This window comes from Pan paniscus, chromosome 20, assembly GCF_029289425.2.
Source record: "Pan paniscus chromosome 20, NHGRI_mPanPan1-v2.0_pri, whole genome shotgun sequence".
NCBI classification, from domain to species: Eukaryota; Metazoa; Chordata; class Mammalia; order Primates; family Hominidae; genus Pan; species Pan paniscus.
Genome location: NC_073269.2, coordinates 14,963,317 through 14,980,143, shown reverse-complemented (window position 1 = coordinate 14,980,143; position 16,827 = coordinate 14,963,317). Strand labels below are relative to the sequence as shown.

Below are 16,827 nucleotides of genomic sequence, written 5' to 3'. Positions count from 1 at the left end.
CCTGTAGTCTCAGCCCTTTAGGAGGCCGAGATGGGTGGAGATCAGGAGGTCGAGACCATCCTGGCTAACACGGTGAAACCCCATCTCTACTAAAAATACAAAAAATTAGCCGGGCGTCATGGCGGGTGCCTGTAGTCCCAGCTACTCGGGAGGCTGAGGCAGGAGAATGGCATGAAGCCGGGAGGCGGAGCTTCCAGTGAGCCGAGATCGCACCACTGCACTCCAGCCTGGGTGACAGTGCGAGACTCCGTCTCAAAATAAATAAAAAAATAAATAAATAATTTTTTTTTTGGCTGGGCACGGTGGCTCATGCCTGTAATCCCAGCCCTTTGGGAGGCCGAGGTGGGCGGATCACCTGAGGTCAGGAGTTTGAGACCAGCCTGGCCAACATGGTGAAACCCCGTCTCTACTAAAAATACAAAAATTAGCCGGGCGCAGCGGTGGATGCCTGCAATCTCAGCTACTTGGGAGGCTGAGGCAGAAGAATCGCTTGAACCTGGGTGATGGAGGTTGCAGTGAGCCAAGATCGTGCCACTGCACTCCAGCCTGGGCAACAGAGCCAGACTCCGTCTCAAAAAAAAAAAGTTTTTATTTTTTATTTTTTTATTTTTTTTTAATAGACACAGAGTCTTGGTCTATTGCCCAGGCTGGCGTGCAGTGGGATGATCACAGCTCACTGCAGCCTTGGCTTTCTGGACTCAAGTGATCCTCCTGCCTCAGCCTCCCTACTAGCTGGGACTACAGGTGCGCACCACCACACCCAGCTAATTGCAAACTTTTTTTTTTTTTTTTTTTTTTTTTTACTTTTTTTTTTTTTATTATACTTTAAGTTTTAGGGTACATGTGCACATTGTGCAGGTTAGTTACATATGTATACATGTGCCATGCTGGTGCGCTGCACCCACTAACTCGTCCTCTAGCATTAGGTATATCTCCCAATGCTATCCCTCCCCCTTCCCCCCTCCCCACCACAGTCCCCAGAGTATGATATTCCCCTTCCTGTGTCCATGTGATCTCATTGTTCAATTCCCACCTATGAGTGAGAATATGCGGTGTTTGGTTTTTTGTTCTTGCGATAGTTTACTGAGAATGATGGTTTCCAATTTCATCCATGTCCCTACAAAGGATATGAACTCATCATTTTTTATGGCTGCATAGTATTCCATGGTGTATATGTGCCACATTTTCTTAATCCATATACCCAAATGACTATAAATCATGCTGCTATAAAGACACATGCACACGTATGTTTATTGCGGCATTATTCACAATAGCAAAGACTTGGAACCAACCCAAATGTCCAACAATGATAGACTGGATTAAGAAAATGTGCAAACTTTTTTTATAGATGGGGTCTCACTATGTTGCCCAGATTGGTCTCGAGCTCCTGGCCTCAAGAAATCCTCCAGTCTCAGACTCCCAAGTAGCTGGGATTACAGGCATGAGCCATCACACCTAGCAGGTATGTCTTTCCATCTTTCATCTCAGCCCTCCAACCTGTACTCCCCTCCCCTTGCCATCTCTCCCACCCACCTTGTGTGTTACCATCTCAGTGCTTGTCTCATTTTGGAATTATTATTATTATTTTGAGATAGAGCCTCCCTCTGTCACCCAGGCTGGAGTGCAGTGGTGTGATCTTGACTCACTGCAACCTCCGCCTCCTGGGTTCAAGCGATTCTCCTGCCTCAGCCTCCCAAGTAGCTGGGATTACAGGCACCCACCACCATGCCCAGCTAATTTTCACATTTTTAGTAGAGACGAGGTTTCACCATGTTGGCCAGGCTTGTTTCAAGCTCCTGACCTCAGGTGATCCATCTGCCTCGGCTTCCCAAAGTACTGGGATTACAGGCGTGAGCCGCTGCTCCAAGCCTCGGTTTGGAATTATATAGTGACCTGTCTATCTTCTGATTGTCTCTTCCAAGGACGGTGGGACCCTTGAGGGCAGGGAACTTACCAGTGTTGCTCACCTTGGTCTCACAGGGTCTGAGCTCAGGAGGTGATACACAGTGGATGCTCGGGAAACACTAAGTGATGAATAACATATTGCTGGAATTGAGATCACTCCCTCCCCACTCCATGACTGAGGTTGATTAAGAAGCATCCCACACCCACTAGGGCTGGCAAAGCTGTGCAGGCGGTCATTGGCTTGGGAGCTGTTGGCAAGGGCCAGTGCATAGGAGGCTATGGCTACGGCAAAGGTTGTCTGAATGTCGGGAAGTTTTCTCTCTAGGAAGCCACGGGCTCTCTCGATGCTGGCCATCAAATTCTAGAGGGTCAGAGGGAGGGGCCAGAGGGAGATGATCAGAGGAAAGAAGTCTGGGAGTTAGAGGGACCCAGAGGGATGTGAGGGTGGGGGAACTTTCCAGATGCTGGGGCTAGAGGACCTTACAGATCCTGCCCTCCTCTCTGGGGTCCTACCTTCTGTCTGCACAACTCCTTTCCCTCATTCAGGGCTATTAGGACAAGAGCTGTGAGGGATACATCATCCTCGGAGCCTTGGTAGCCACCCTGTGGATGCAGAGTTCCATCTGTGATTCCCTCAGCGTCTTGGAGATGCCTTCCTCAGCCTCTCCTGTCTGACCCTGAGAAGTTTCCAGGTACCCAGCTCTGGGCTGGATGATGGTGGAGGTGGGATGAAGACAGAGAGGAGAGGTTTGCCTCCCTGGGGTCTGCCCTACTAACAAAAGATATCGGCCAGGCGCAGTGGCTCATGCCTATAATCCCAGCACTTTGGGAGGCCGTGGCAGGAGGATCACCAGAGGTCAGGAGTTTGAGACCAGCCTGGCCAACATGGTGAAACCCTATCCCTACAAAAATACAAAAATTAGCTGGGCATGATGCGGGTGCCTGTAAGCCCAGTTACTGGGGAGGCTGAGGCAGGAGAATCGCTTGAACCTGGGAGGCAGAAGTCGCAGTGAGCCGAGATCACACCATTGCATTCCAGCCTGGATGACAGAGCGAGACTCTGTCTCAAAAACAACAAAACAAAACAAATAAACAAACAAAAAGCTATCAACACAAGAAGCTGAGCTCTGTAGACCATCTCAGAGCATTCTAGCAGCAGCCCCATTTTACTGATGAGAAAACTGAGGTCAGAGTGGCAAAGTCTTCCCATTGCTAGAAAATGGCCAACTCAGGGTCCAAACACCACTTTAGTACCCTGGCTTCTACCCTCTTCCCCTGTCTGGACTTGAATAGTGACCCCAAAATTCATGTTCACCTGGGACCTCAAGATGTGATCTTATTTGGAAATTGGGTCTTTGAGGATGTAATTAAGAAAAGGTCATACTGGATTACGGTGGACCCTAAGTCTAATAACTGGTGTCCTTATAAGGTCATGTCGGCTGGGCGTGGTGGCTCACGTCTGTAATCCCAGCACTTTGGGAGGCTGAGGCGGGTGGATCATGAGGTCAGGACATCGAGACCATCCTGGCTAACAGGATGAAACCCCATCTCTACTAAAAATACAAAAAATTAGCTGGGCGTGGTGGCACAAGCCTGTAGTTCCAGCTGCTCGGGAGGCTGAGGCAGGAGAATCGCTTGAACTTGGGAGGTGGAGGTTGCAGTGAGCTGAGATTGCACCACTGCACTCTAGCCTGGGCGACAGAGCAAGACTCTGTTTCAAAAAAAAAAAAAAAATCCAGGTGCGGTGGTTCACACCTGTAATCCCAGCACTTTGGGAGGCCAAGGGGCGGGGGGCGGGGGGGGTGGGTAGATCACGAGGTCAGGAGTTCGAGACCAGCCTGGCCAATATGGTGAAACCCTGTCTCTACTAAAAATACAAAAAGTAGCTGGACATGGTGGCACTTGCCTGTAGTCCCAGTTACTCAGGAGGCTGAGGCAGAAGAATCGCTTGAAACCGGGAGGCAGAGGTTGCAGTGAGCTGAGATCGTGCTACTGTACTCCAGCCTGGGCGACAGAGCAAGCCTCCATCTCAAAAAAAAAGAAGGTCATGTCAGTGCTAGGGGTGATGGCTCATGCCTGTAATCCCAGCACTTTGGGAGGCCAAGGTGGTCAGATCACCTGAGGTCAGGAGTTCAAGACCAGCCTGGTCAACATGGTGAAACCCCGTCTCTATTAAAACTACAAAAATTAGCTGGGCATGGTGGTGCGTGCCTGTAGTCCCAACTACTCGGGAAGCTGAGGCAGGAGAATCACTTGAACCCGGGAGGCAGAGGTTGCAGTGAGCCGAGATTGCGCCATTGCACTCCAGCCTGGGCAACAGAGCAAGACTCCATCTCAAAAAAAAAAAAAAATTAGCCAGGAATGGTGGTGTGCATCTGTAGTCCCAGCCACTGAGGAGGCTAAGGCAGGGAGATCTCTTGAGCTCAGAAGTTTGAGGCTGTAATGAGCCATGATTAAGCTACTGCATTCCAGCCTGGGTGACACAGCAAGATCCTGTCCCTAAAAATAATAACAATAGGCTGAACCCAGGAGGCAGAGGTTGCAGTGAGCCGAGATCATGCTACTGCACTCCAGCCGTGGCTCATGTCTGTAATCCCAGAACTTTGGGAGGCCGAGGTGGGCAGATCACTTGAGGCCAGGAGTTTGAGACCAGCCTGGACAACATGGCGAAACCCCATCTACTAAAACAAAAATGTAAAAATTAGCTGGATGTGGTGGCAAATGCCTGTAATCTCAGCTACTCGGGTGGCTGAGGCATAAGAATCGCTTGAACCCAGGAGATGGAGGTTGCAGTGAGTTGAGATCATGCCACTGCATTCCAGTCGGGTTACAGAGTGGAACTCTGTCTCAAAATTAATAATAATAATAGTTTGGCCTGGTGCATGCAGAGAGGGCAGCAAAAGCGCTTTTTGGAGGAGAGTTGGAGGAGCCCGTGAGTGGTTAAGTGTGAATAGTGAGAAGGGAGGGGTGAGGTGAGGCCTAGGAGGTGATACAGACAAAGATAGCTGTGAGCCACAGCAGGTGTTTGAATGGGGAGAGACCTGCCAGGCTGCATTTGAAAGACATTTCTGGATGCTGGTGTGAGGGGACTCTTGGTGGGGATGGGTATGCAAGCTGGAGAGGACTCAGTTCCTGAGGGAGGAGGGCCAGGGCGAGCCACTGCTTGATGTGGGGATGAAGAAGAGATGGGTTCCCAGATATGCCCAGCCTCACTCACATTCTAACAGAGTATGAGGTGGTTCAGACCGGGGGGGGATGTGATCCTTGGCGCTGAGCCTCAGCTCTTTCCTGTTCTCATTCTGCCCGAGAACAGATTGGGAGCCTGAAATCCCCCTCTTAGTGCACAGAGTCCCTCGGATTTGTTTGAATGGCCCAGGCAGGGAGGGCTGTGATCACCTGCATGGATGTCATGACCACAGGGCCCTTCTCCAGGAAGTGCCCATCCTCTGCCTGCCTGTCGATGATGATCCAGTTGGCCATGTCACAGAGAGAGGACAAACTAAGCACTTGGGTCGTCATCATAGAGTAGGCCAGGGCAAAGACGCGGAACACATAGCTTGTGAGCCTGTCAGGAGAGAGCGAAGGTGACACCTGCGAACCACAGCCAAGGGGGCTCTGGGATAGGGGAGTCTACACCATGGTCCACACCATTCCAGGTGGACCCCTGTCATTCACCGCTGCCCAGGTCTGCCAGTGTAGAATGCCCCAGGGCCGTGCGCTGGACAACCCAAGACCCCATGACTCTATAGCGTGGGTGCTCCTGGGTCATCAGACCCCAGGCTGGCCCCTTGGGCTTCCAGGGTGGCAGTGGCAGGAGAGATAGGGTCATCCTCACCAAGTGCTTCCTGGGTTCCCCTTGGAGGTGTGGTAGGTGCCGTCTGAACTCCGGTGGGTCAGCATCTGAGTGTAGCCTGGGGAAACAGAGCAGGGTTTTGAGGGACAGTCAGTGTTATCAGGAATAACCTGGCGGGCAGGGACTGGAGGTGACACAGGGGTGTCACACATACAGGTAATCTAGAAGGGGAGACCTGTTGTCCAGGTGTACTTTGGAGGGGTGTTTAGGCCCAGATGTAAGTGAGGAGCAGGGCTCAGGAATGACTTTGAGGGACCCAGGATGCAGTTGTCTCTGGGTGTAACCCAGGAAACCTTCACCTCAGGGACTCTGGGGCAGGGCATGCTACCCTTGGAGTTGCTGCTGGAAGAAATCATAGAAGGTGTTGTTGTCCACATGTAACCTGGGAGATGGGGCAACTTGAGGGGTGCTACGTGGGAGTTTTCTTTTTTTTTTTTTTGAGACGGAGTCTTGCTCTATCGCCCAGGCTGGAGTGCAGTAGTGTGATCTCGGCTCACTGCAACCTCCGCCTCCCGGGTTCAAGCAATTTTCCAGCTTCAGCCTCCCGAGTAGCTGGGATTACAGGCATGTGTCACCACACCTGGCTAATTTTTGTATTTTTAGTAGAGACTGGGTTTCACCATGTTGGCCAGGGTGGTCTCGAACTCCTGACCTCAGGTGATCCACCTGCCTCGGTCTCCCAAAGTGCTGGGATTACAGGTGTAAGCCACCATGCCCGGCTCTCTTTTTATTTATTTTTATTTTTCTGAGACTGGGTCTCACTCTGTCACCCAGGCTGGAGTGCAGTGGTACAATCATAGCTCACTGAAGCCTCACCCTTCCCTGGTCAAGCTATCCTCCCACCTCAGCCTCCCAAGTAGCTGGGACTACAGGCATGTGCCACCACACCATGCTAATTTTTTTAGAGATGAAGTCTCACTATGTTGCCCGGGCTAGTCTCAAACTCTGGGGCTCAAGCAATCCTCCCACTCAGGCTCCTGAGCAGCTGAGACTGCAGGCGTGAACCACCATATCTAGCCAATTTTAAAATTTTTTGTACAGATGGGGGTCTCACTATGCTGCCCAGGCTGATCTCAAACTCCTGGGCTCAAGTGATCCTCCTGCCCTGGCCTCCCAAAGTGCTGGTATTACAGGCGTGAGCCACCACACCCAGCCTTTCAGGTGTATTCCGAGCCTCGCTACTCGGGTATTACTTGAAGTTCCCCTGGAGGTTTACTGTTTGCTTGGAGCATTGGGGTGACAGTATCTGGACATTACCTGTGGGATTACTGCTTGAGAAAACCTGGAGGGAAAGTTGGAGTCTGAGGGTAACCTGGGACCAATTAACTCAGAGGTCTATGGGTGTTACTAGGGGTGTTCATCTCTGGTTGCTCCCTGGGGTGTGTGGTTGTAACCTGGGGAAGTATCAGCATGCAGGTGCAACCAAGAGGCCACTGCCTGGGGTTATTCTGGGGTTTGCTGCTTGGGTGTTCCCTAGGGTTCCCTGGGAGTGGCACTGAGGGGGTGTAACCTGGGGCAGGGCCTGAGTATAACATCCTCTCGCAGGATGGCTTTTTGGGAGAAATCAGGGTGTCTGTCATAAGATTGAAGCCTGGAGGTCCGGCGCGGTGGCTCACACTTGTAATCCCAGCACTTAGGGAGGCCAAGGCAGGTGGATCACCTGAGGTCAGGAGTTCTAGAGAAGCTTGGCCAACATGGCAAAAACCCATCTGTACTAAAAAATCCAAAAATTAGCTGAGTGTGGTGGTGGGCACCTGTAATCCCAGCTACGCAGGAGGCTGAGGCAGGAGAATCACTTGAACTCAGGAGGAGGAGGTTGCAGTGAGCCGAAACTGTGCCACTACACTCCAGCTTGGGTGACAGAGTGAGAGTCCGTCTCAAAATAAATAAATAAATAAAAGTAAAAATACAAAAAGTAGCCAGACATGGTGGCGGGCACCTGTAATCCCAGTTACTCGGGAGGCTGAGGCCAGAGAATGGCTTGAACCTGGGAGGCGGAGGTTGCGGTGAGCCAAGATCACACCAGTGCACTTCAGCCTGGGTGACAGAACGAAACTCCATTGCAAAAAAAAAAAAAAAAAAAAAAAGATTAAAGCCTGGGAAAGTGGTCAGGTGAAGAATTCCCATGGGTGTGTCACAGCTGGGGGATGACCTTGGGGAATTGGTATCAGGTTGTAGTCTCGGGAAGGAGTCATAGTTTGGGTGTTAATGCCTGAGGCGGGGGCTGGGGGGTCCCATGAAGATTTCCCCAATCTTGGGGGTGCCCCAGCCACCCTCCGGGAGATCCCCAGGCACCCTCATGGAGGCCCCAGGAGGGTCCCCGCTCTCACCGCTGACAATATTCTTCATCACCTGGTCCGTGTGCTCCACCCCGACCTTGCCCCACTGGCCGGTGGTATCCAAATAGCGGGACAAGATGATAACGGGCGTCACGGAGCTCACCGTCTGCTCAGGGCAGCCCGTGGGGACGCGCAGCAGCCGCTGAATCTCATTGGGTGTCAGGCTGCCCACAATTGTCTCACCAAGGATGTCACCTGTCAGGTGGGTGAGTTGGGTCACCCTGGGAGTGGCCTATGCTTAGGCCACGGTGGTTTACTGATCGCCCCACACGGCTCCTCCTGCTCTGGTGCCTCACGGACCTTAGAGGACCCGGTGTCAGCCCTCCCCATGTCCCTGTGTCCCCCAGCACCTTGAACGCTGATAAACACTTCCGCCTCCGTGTCGGGTACCATGTTCAAGAACTCCTGTCTTGGCACCAGTTTTGTCTGGGTCTGACCTGAATAACCACAACCTTCTGTGACAAGTGAGTTCTGGGGCTGGGGAAGTCAGGGTGCACAGAGCCCGGGGCTGGGGCTCAGAATCCCTACCTGAGCATATCCCCTCATGCCAACTGCTTCCTCCTCCCTAGCACAGCCCCGGGATCTCACAGGCCCCCTGCAGATCTCACAAACCTTGGGGTTCCAGGACGATGCTATAGGACGTTTGCTGGATCTGAACCCCTGCCTGAGGGATGAGATGAGGATATAAGTCAAAAGCAAAAACAGCAACCACAGTCAGAATGACAATCGCAGTGATGGTGAGAGGAGGCATTGCTTGGCTGTGATAAGCACAGACTCTGGAGCCCAAATACCTGGGTTCGAATCCCAGCTCTTCTGCTTCCTAGCTGTGTGTCCTTGGGAAAATTAGTTACCCTCTCTCTGCCTCAGTTTTCTCATATGTCAAAGGGGGATAAGAATAGTCCCTCACTCATAGGGTTGTTTGGAGGGCTGAATTAGTTATTATTATTATTTTTTGAGATAGGGTCTCACTCTGTCAGTCAGGCTGGAGGCAGTAGCACGATCTCAGCTCATTGCAGCCTCCACCTCCCAGGTTCAAGGGATTCTCATGCCTCAGCCTCCTGAGTAGCTGGAATTATAGGTGTACACCATCAAGACAGGCTAATTTTTGTATTTTTAGTAGAAATAGGGTTTTGCCATGTTGGCCAGGCTTGAACTCCTGGCCTCAAGTGATTCACCTGCTTCAGCCTCCCAAAGTGCTGAGATTATAGGCATGAGCCACCATGCCTGGCCTAGTTAATTTTTTTTCCAGAGAAAAAAATCCTTCAGGTTGCCCAGGCTGGACTCGAATTTCTAGGCTCAAATGATCCTCCCACCTCAGCCTCCCAAATAGCTGGGAATACGGCGGGGGCGGGGTGCCACCACACCTGACTGAGTTAATATATATATATATTTTTTGAGACCGAGTCTCGCTCTGTTGCCCAGGCTGGACTGCAGTGGCACTATCTCGGCTCACTGCAAGCTCCACCTCCCAGGTTCATGCCATTCTCCTGCCTCAGCCTCCTGAGTAGCTGGGACTACAGGCACCCGCCACCACGCTCAGCTAATTTTTTGTATTTTTAGTAGAGATGGGGTTTCAACATGTTAGCCAGGATGGTCTCGATCTCTTGACCTCATGATCCGCCCGCCTTGGCCTCCCAAAGTGCTGGGATTACAGGTGTGAGCCACCGCACCTGGCCCGAGTTAATATTCTTAAGCATTTATATCTTAAGTGTTAAACATGTGTTTGTTAAGTAAATAAAGTTTTTTGTTTGTTTGTTTTTTAGAGAGAGGGTCTTGCTCTGTTGCCCAGGCTGGAGTGCAGTGGCGTGATCTCAGCTTCAGGCTCAATCTCATGGGCTCAAGCAATCCTCCCTCAGCTTCCTGAGTAACTGCGACTACAGGTGCACAACACCATGTCAGGCTAATTTTTAATTTTTTTCTAGAGAGGTCTTGCTATATTGCCCAGGCTGATCTCGAACTCGTAGGCTCAAGCAATCTTCCTGCCTTGGCCTCCCAAAGTGCTGGGATTATAGGCATGAGCCACCAAGCCCAGTCTAATAAAATATTTTTGATAGGCCATACACTGGTTCTGGGTCATTTTCCCAGCTCTATGTTTATTCAGGGATATGATGATTATCCTCATCCTGCAAGCAAGGAAATGGAGGCTCAGAACAGAGAAGTTAAGTAAGTTGCCCAAGGTCACACAGCAGAGACAAGATTAGAACCCAGGCCTGACTCCAAAACTCTCAAGTGGGGGCTTGTGACCTGACCCCCTCACATCAGTCCACTGACTAAACTTTTTTCTTCTTTTTTTCTTTTCTTTTCTTTTTTTTTTTTTTTTGAGACCAAGTCTCGCTCTGTTGCCCAGGCTAGAGTGCAGTGGTGCAATCTTGGCTCACTGCATCCTCCACCTCCCAGGTTTAAGTGATTCTCCTGCCTCAGCCTCCCGAGTAGCTGGGACTCCAGGTGTGCACCACCATGCCCAGCTAATTTTTGTATTTTTAGCAGAGTTGGAGTTTCACCATGTTGGCCAGGCTGGTCTCGAACTCCTACCCTCAGATGATCCACCCACCTCGGTCTCCCAAACTGCTGAGATTACGGGCTTGAGCCACCATGCCCAGCCAACTGACTGAACTTTCAAATCTGTTCTTTCTCACCTCACTCCCATCTAGGAGCCTTGCTTATCGATCCTGGGCCAACCTGCCCAGCCTGGACCTGGTGGAAGCCCCGCTGTCTGCACCAGCAGCTAGTGAGTTGGGGGTGCCCATTACCCGGACCAAGAGTGTCTTCTTCACATGGTCCTGGACCCCGTAGCCCACAGCCTTGACCTCCACGTCCACTTTGCCTGTCTCCAGAGGGAGAAGCACAAAGTGTACTATCTTGGAGGAGGTGGGGGGCACGACCACCACCTGGTGGCATGGTGCTCCTGGCTTTGAGGCACTGCACAGTGTCTCCTTGTGGGGGAACTCCACTCGGACCTAGGGCAGGATGGGCAAAGGGACGGGGTATCTATGTATGGTGTGGTCCAGGACCCTAGGGTCACAGTCCCCTCCCCACCCTGAGATGCCTGCGTAGGTGACAGCAAAGCCTAGTGATGAGGACCACAGACCCAGCCTGAGTCAGAGCCCCATCTGCCATTTATGTGCTGTGTGACTCCAGGCAAGCCCTTTAACCTCTCTGTGCCTCAATTTCCTCATCTGTAAACCAAGAACAATAATAGTACCCATCTGATGGGGTTGTTGTGAGGTTTAACTTCCCTTCCTTCCTTCCTCTCTCCCTCCCTCCCTCCTTCCTTCTTTCTTTCTTTCTTTCTCTCTCTCTTTCTCTTTCTTTCTCTTTTTCTTTCTTTCTTTCTTTTTCTCTCTTTCTCTCTCTCTCTCCTCCCCTTCTTTCTCTTCTTTCTTTCTTCCTCTGTCTTTCTCTCTTTCTTTCTTTCTTTTTTTTTTGATGGAGTCTCGCACTGTCGCCCAGGCTGGAGTGCAGTGGTGGGATCTCGGCTCACTGCAAGCTCCACCTCCTGGGTTCATGCCATTCTCCTGCCTCAGCCTCCCGGATAGCTGGGACTACAGGAGCCCGCCACCATGCCAGGCTAAATTTTTTTTTTTTTTTTTTTTTTGAGCTGGAGTGCAGTGGTGCAATCTCGGCTCACTGCAAGTTCTGCCTCCCAGGTTCACACCATTCTCCTGCCTCAGCCTCCTGAGTAGCTGGGACTACAGGCGCCCGCCACCACGCCCGGCTAATTTTTTGTATTTTTTAGTAGAGACGGGGTTTCACCATGTTAGCCAGGATGGTCTTGATCTCCTGACCTTGTGATCCGCCCACCTCGGCCTCCCAAAGTGCTGGGATTACAGGCGTGAGCCATCGCGCCCAGCCAAATTTTTGTATTTTTATTAGAGATGGAGTTTCACCGTGTTAGCCAGGATGGTCTTGATCTCCTGACCTCGTGATCTGCCCGCCTCAGCCTCCCAAAGTGCTGGGATTACAGGCATGAACCACCATACCCGGCCCCCTTTTCTCCTTTTCCTTCCTTCCTTCCTTCCTTTCTTTCTTTCTCTTTTTTCTTTCCTTTCTTTCTCTTTCTTCTTTCTTTTTCTTTCTTTTTCTTTCTTTCTTTCTCTCTTTCTCCCTCCCTCCCTCTCTTTCTTTCCTCCTCCTCCTCCTTCTTCCTCTTCTTCTTCCTCTTCCTCCTCCTCCTCTTCCTCTTCTTCTTCTTCTTCTTCTTTTTTTTTTTCTCTCTCTCTCTCTCTGTCTCTCTCTCCCTTTCTCTCTTTCTTTCTTGGTCTCACTCTGTCACCCAGGCTGGAGTGCAGTGGTCCAAATACAACTCAGTGCAGCCTCAAACTGCTGGGTTCAATCGATCCTCCTGCTTTAGCTTCCTGAGCAGCTGGCACCACAGGTGCATGCCATCAAGCCTGGCTAATTTTTTTAAGATCATTTTTTGTAGAGACAAGGTCTCACTTTGTCACCCAGGCTGGAGTGCAGTGGTGCAATCACAGCTTACTGCAGCGTTGACCTACTGGGCTCAAGCGATCCTCCCACCTCAGCCTCTCAAGTAGCTGAAACTGCAGGTGTGCAGCACTATGCCTGGCTAAATAAGAGAATACCTTAGATTTTCCAAAAGAGCCACCACTTCACTGACACATAGGAATAAAAATACACCGAATTTCCTTTTCTAAAACACACTAACAGGCTGGGCACGGTGGCTCACACCTGTAATCCTAACACTTTGGGAGGCTGAGGAGGGTGGATTACTTGAGCTTAGGAGTTTGAGACCAGCCTGGGCAACATGGCAAAATCCTGTCTCTACGCAAAATACTAAAAATTAGCCAGGCATGGTGGCCCACACCTGTGATCCCAGCTACTGGGGAAGCTGAGGCATGAGAATTGCTTGCACCTGTGAGGTGAGATTGCAGCAAGCCGAGATCACGTCACTGCACTCCAGCCTGGGTGACAAGGCAAGATTCTGTTTCCAAAAATAAAATAAAATATGCTGGGTGCGGTGGCTCATGCCTGTAATCCCAGCACTTTGGGAGGCTGAGGCGGGTGGATCACTTGAGGTTAGGAGTTTGAGACCAGCCTGGCCAACATGGTGAAACCCCATCTCTACTAAAAATACAAAACTTAGCCAGGCATGGTGGCAGGGCGCCTGTAGTCCCAGCTACTCAGGAAGCTGAGGTAGGAGAATCACTTGAACCCGGGAGGCAGAGGTTGCAGTGAGCCAAAATCGTGCCACTGCACTCCAGCCTGGGTGACAGAGCAAACTCTGTCTCAAAAAATAAATAAAATGAAATAAAGCCATTAAAAAATAAAATAAAATACACACTAGCAGAGGTTTTGGCAGGAAGTTGAGGGCTTGGGGCTTCACCTTGGCCTGGCAATCCCTGAAATTGTACAACACGGCTTGGATCTGGACCTGCTCATTCCTGATCACGGAGGAGGGCAACTTAAGGTCCACAAAGAACGATTTCATAACTGTCAGCTCAAAAGGGTCCGAGACACAGAGACCTACAGCCAGGAGAGCACATTGGATTTAAGCAGAGGCTCTGTTGGGGGAGGGGCTGGGTAAGGTCACCATACCCCCATTCCCTTGGCACTGGGCTTGCTGCGGCTCACCTTGTCCAGCCTCGAGGCTGACCACCATAAACTGCCATGTGGTGATGGAATCTGGCACCTTCACAGAGATGGGGTAATGGGAGATGCTGTTGTGAGTGAGAAAACATCACTGAGTTTGTGCTGGATAGAGCTTCTGGATTTGGGGTCACCATGCAGGGGTTATGGTCACTATTGAGGATCATCAGATCACCTCATTAGTGACAGCATCACTAGAGGGTCATCCTTTTAGGGAATCCATTAAGATGTTTTCCCAATTATGGGACTGTCCTGAGGTTCAATGTCACTGCTGGGGTCATTGTCCCTGACCAGCATCCACTGATGATTGCAAGGACCTGGGACCAGATTCTGGTATGGAGGCTGATGTCTTACCCCGATTTACTCTTTGGCAGAGTGAACTTCCTCCAGAGCCAACTCTTGGGGAACAAGGTCCGCACAGGCATGTCATCCAAGAAGAGGTCATCGAAGTCCTCTTCTTCATCCGCTGGAGGGAGCAGGTGTGAGGTGGAGTCTCCTTCATGTTTCTTCCATGTTCCATCAGACTCCTTGTGGAGTCCTCCTCTCCAACCCTCCATGGCCCATATCACCCCTTAACCTGTCCCATGTCACTCTATATCCCTCCATGAAGCCCCCCACCCTGCATCTCCTGCCATAGCCCCCTCACTTGTCCCCAGATGCAGTTGATCCTCTCGAGCCTCCCGAGTCAGGGTCTCAGACAGATGGCAGCAGTCCAGGAAAGCAGCCACACAGGCTGGACCATGGCGGACATGCCAGGTCCTCTCCTCACAAGACAGCCCCACTGGGCTCTCCCGGAGCCCAGCCTCACAGCACTTTTGCTCCAGCTCTGTCTTAAACTTGTTCACTGTGGGCCAGAGTCAGAGGGAAAGAGGAGGGTTGGGCAGGACCTAAGAAGCTGGGACCCATTCACCTTGATGCTATGCACACCTTGCCACTATTTAGCAATTACTCTGTGGTAGATTCTATGCCTAGTGCCTTATCTGTGCCCTTTCTGAAGCCTCATATTGAACTCACATGGTGAGATTCTGACAAGGAAGCTGAGCCACAGAGACGTGAATTCATTTGCTTAGAGTCAAGGCTCCCAAGTGGCAGAGGTGGAACCAGAATCCATACTGCATTTTTTTTTTTTTTTGAGATGGAGTCTCATGCTGTCACCCAGGCTGGAGTGCAGTGGCGCAATCTTGGCTCACTGCAACCTCTGCCTCTCAGGTTCAAGCGATTCTCATGCCTCAGTCTCCCATGTAGCTGGGATTACAGGTTCCCACCACCACAGCCAGCTAATGTTTGTATTTTTAGTAGAGACAAGGTTTCACCATGTTGGCCAGGCTGGTCTTGAACTCCTGACTTCAAGTGATCCACCTGCCTTGCCTCCCAAAGTGCTGGGTTTACAGGCATGAGCCACCATGCCAGCCTCATAATCCATGCTTCTAACACCTGGTGCTGCCTCCCATCTTCCTCTGACTTCAAGCTCAAAGCCTTTTCTTCTGGTTCACATTCTAGCCTTCAGGATGGCAGTTTAGTCAGATATTGTCCAATGACATTCAAGACCTATCTCTCCTTTTGTCTACATTCCATCCTGAACCACAGAGCCTAGACATCTGAAAACTACATTTCCCAGACTCCCTTGCTGCTAGGGTTCTGAATGGGATTAGATGCAGCCACTGAGATGCTTTTATGAGAGATCTGGGAGATAGAAGAGAAGCAGAAACCATTTTTCCTGCAGCAGTGGTAGCTGATGGGTGGGCTTTAGTCTATGTGTGTTTTTGTAATGGGCATGATTTCGTGTTTGATTATCAACCTACCAGCCCTTTGAGAGATATTGGCAGCAGTTTCCTGATATTTCATGGATTGCAAGACTGAAGTGGGTGATCTCGAGTCCCAGCAAGCAGCCTTCCAACTTCCACCCCAAAAGCACATCTAATGATTTTGTAAGCACCAAACTCCCCCTATTAGATCCCTCCCTGCTGGAAATACATAGAGTGGTTTTGGTGTCCTGTTCTAAGCCCTGATGGATACCGTAAGTTGGGGAGATGGAGGGAGACATACAGCTTTAACACTGACCTGCATTCCTCTTTGTCTCCAGCCTCTTCAGGGAGCGGCGACGGCAGCTGGGAGGAGGGTCCTGGGGGCAGGGCCAGTCTGGGGGTCAGAGGGAATGATGATAGAACAACCGCCAAGATCATTATCAACATCCTTGATGATGTTTATTGGGTGTTTGCTGTATGTCCAGCACTTTATATGCATCACTTCATTTCATCTGACAGCCTCCTATATTCAAGACTTGTCACTTAAAAGCTGGGCGATTTTCAACAAGTCACTTAACCTCTCTGGGTGTTAATTTCCCCAGTGACGTAAAATGGGCATAATCATAATTCTATCAATGAGATAATGCATATACAAGTACTTAGCACTGGACCTGGCATGTAATAAATAAGAACTATTATTAATATTACAATTTATAGCTGAGAGAATACACTCTTAGTTGTCTCCAAATCCATTATCATCCCTCATCTGTGACAAGTAAGCCTCCATATTGTATAGATCACACAGAGTAAAGACTACATTTCCCAGCCTCTCTTGCACTTAGGTGGGACCATGTGACTATATTCTGGCCAATGAGATGTGGAAGAAGTGTCCTCCCCTTTCCACTTCCCTTCATCTTGCTGCCTGGCATGGATGGACTCCTAGAAGGAGTCCGAGTCCCAGGATGACCTCTGTAGTGTTACTGAATGAGAAATAAACTACCTGTTTGACCTACTGTTATTTGTATCTTTGATACACATGGCTAACCCTGTCTTAACCAACACACTGTGAGTTACTTCTATTATTATCTCTATTTTATGGACAAAGAAATCAAGACTCAGAGAGAAATGTGACTGGCCCATGGTAAGTGACAGGATGTGGATTACAGCCCATATCTGTTTGACACTAAACCCAAGTAGGCAGCACTGCACCCATTTCTGCCCTCCTCTTGCCCCAACCCCCCAAGCCTGTACCTGAGCTTGCCAGGCTACCCATTTCTGTGCTGATTTTCAGGTCCAATCCAGCATCCTTGAACACAGCAAATCTGTCTTTCCCACTTCCTCCTGTGCAGCCAATGTCATGTTCCTCCACCACATTCCA

The 16,827-nt window shown here is 50.4% G+C and overlaps 1 protein-coding gene across 1 annotated transcript; it reads right to left on the bottom strand.

Moving 5' to 3' along the window:
- Positions 1–1,762: 1,762 nt before the first annotated feature.
- LOC134729600 (putative protein C3P1) lies at positions 1,763–16,417 on the bottom strand. The gene is made up of 10 exons (XM_063599859.1): positions 14,059–16,417; positions 13,690–13,775; positions 13,442–13,581; positions 10,986–11,054; positions 8,710–8,761; positions 8,448–8,534; positions 5,741–5,816; positions 5,302–5,470; positions 2,419–2,508; positions 1,763–2,266 (listed from the first exon to the last, which is right to left on the bottom strand). The coding sequence occupies exons 1-10, from the start codon at positions 14,259–14,261 to the stop codon at positions 1,964–1,966; spliced, it is 1,275 nt and encodes a 424-aa protein (XP_063455929.1). The 5' UTR covers positions 14,262–16,417; the 3' UTR covers positions 1,763–1,963.
- Between the last annotated feature and the right edge of the window lie 410 nt (positions 16,418–16,827).

Bases quoted from the DNA above. Each gene is read 5' to 3' on its own strand.
- LOC134729600 (XM_063599859.1), bottom strand. From the start codon at position 14,261: ATGGAGGGTTGGAGAGGAGGACTCCACAAGGAGTCTGATGGAACATGG. The intron at 11,055-13,441 runs GTGAAGCCCCAA...ATCCTGCCCTAG, and splicing joins TCAGGGATTGCCAGGCCAAG to GTCCGAGTGGAGTTCCCCCA. The intron at 8,535-8,709 runs GTTTGTGAGATC...GTGGTTATTCAG, and splicing joins CATCGTCCTGGAACCCCAAG to GTCAGACCCAGACAAAACTG.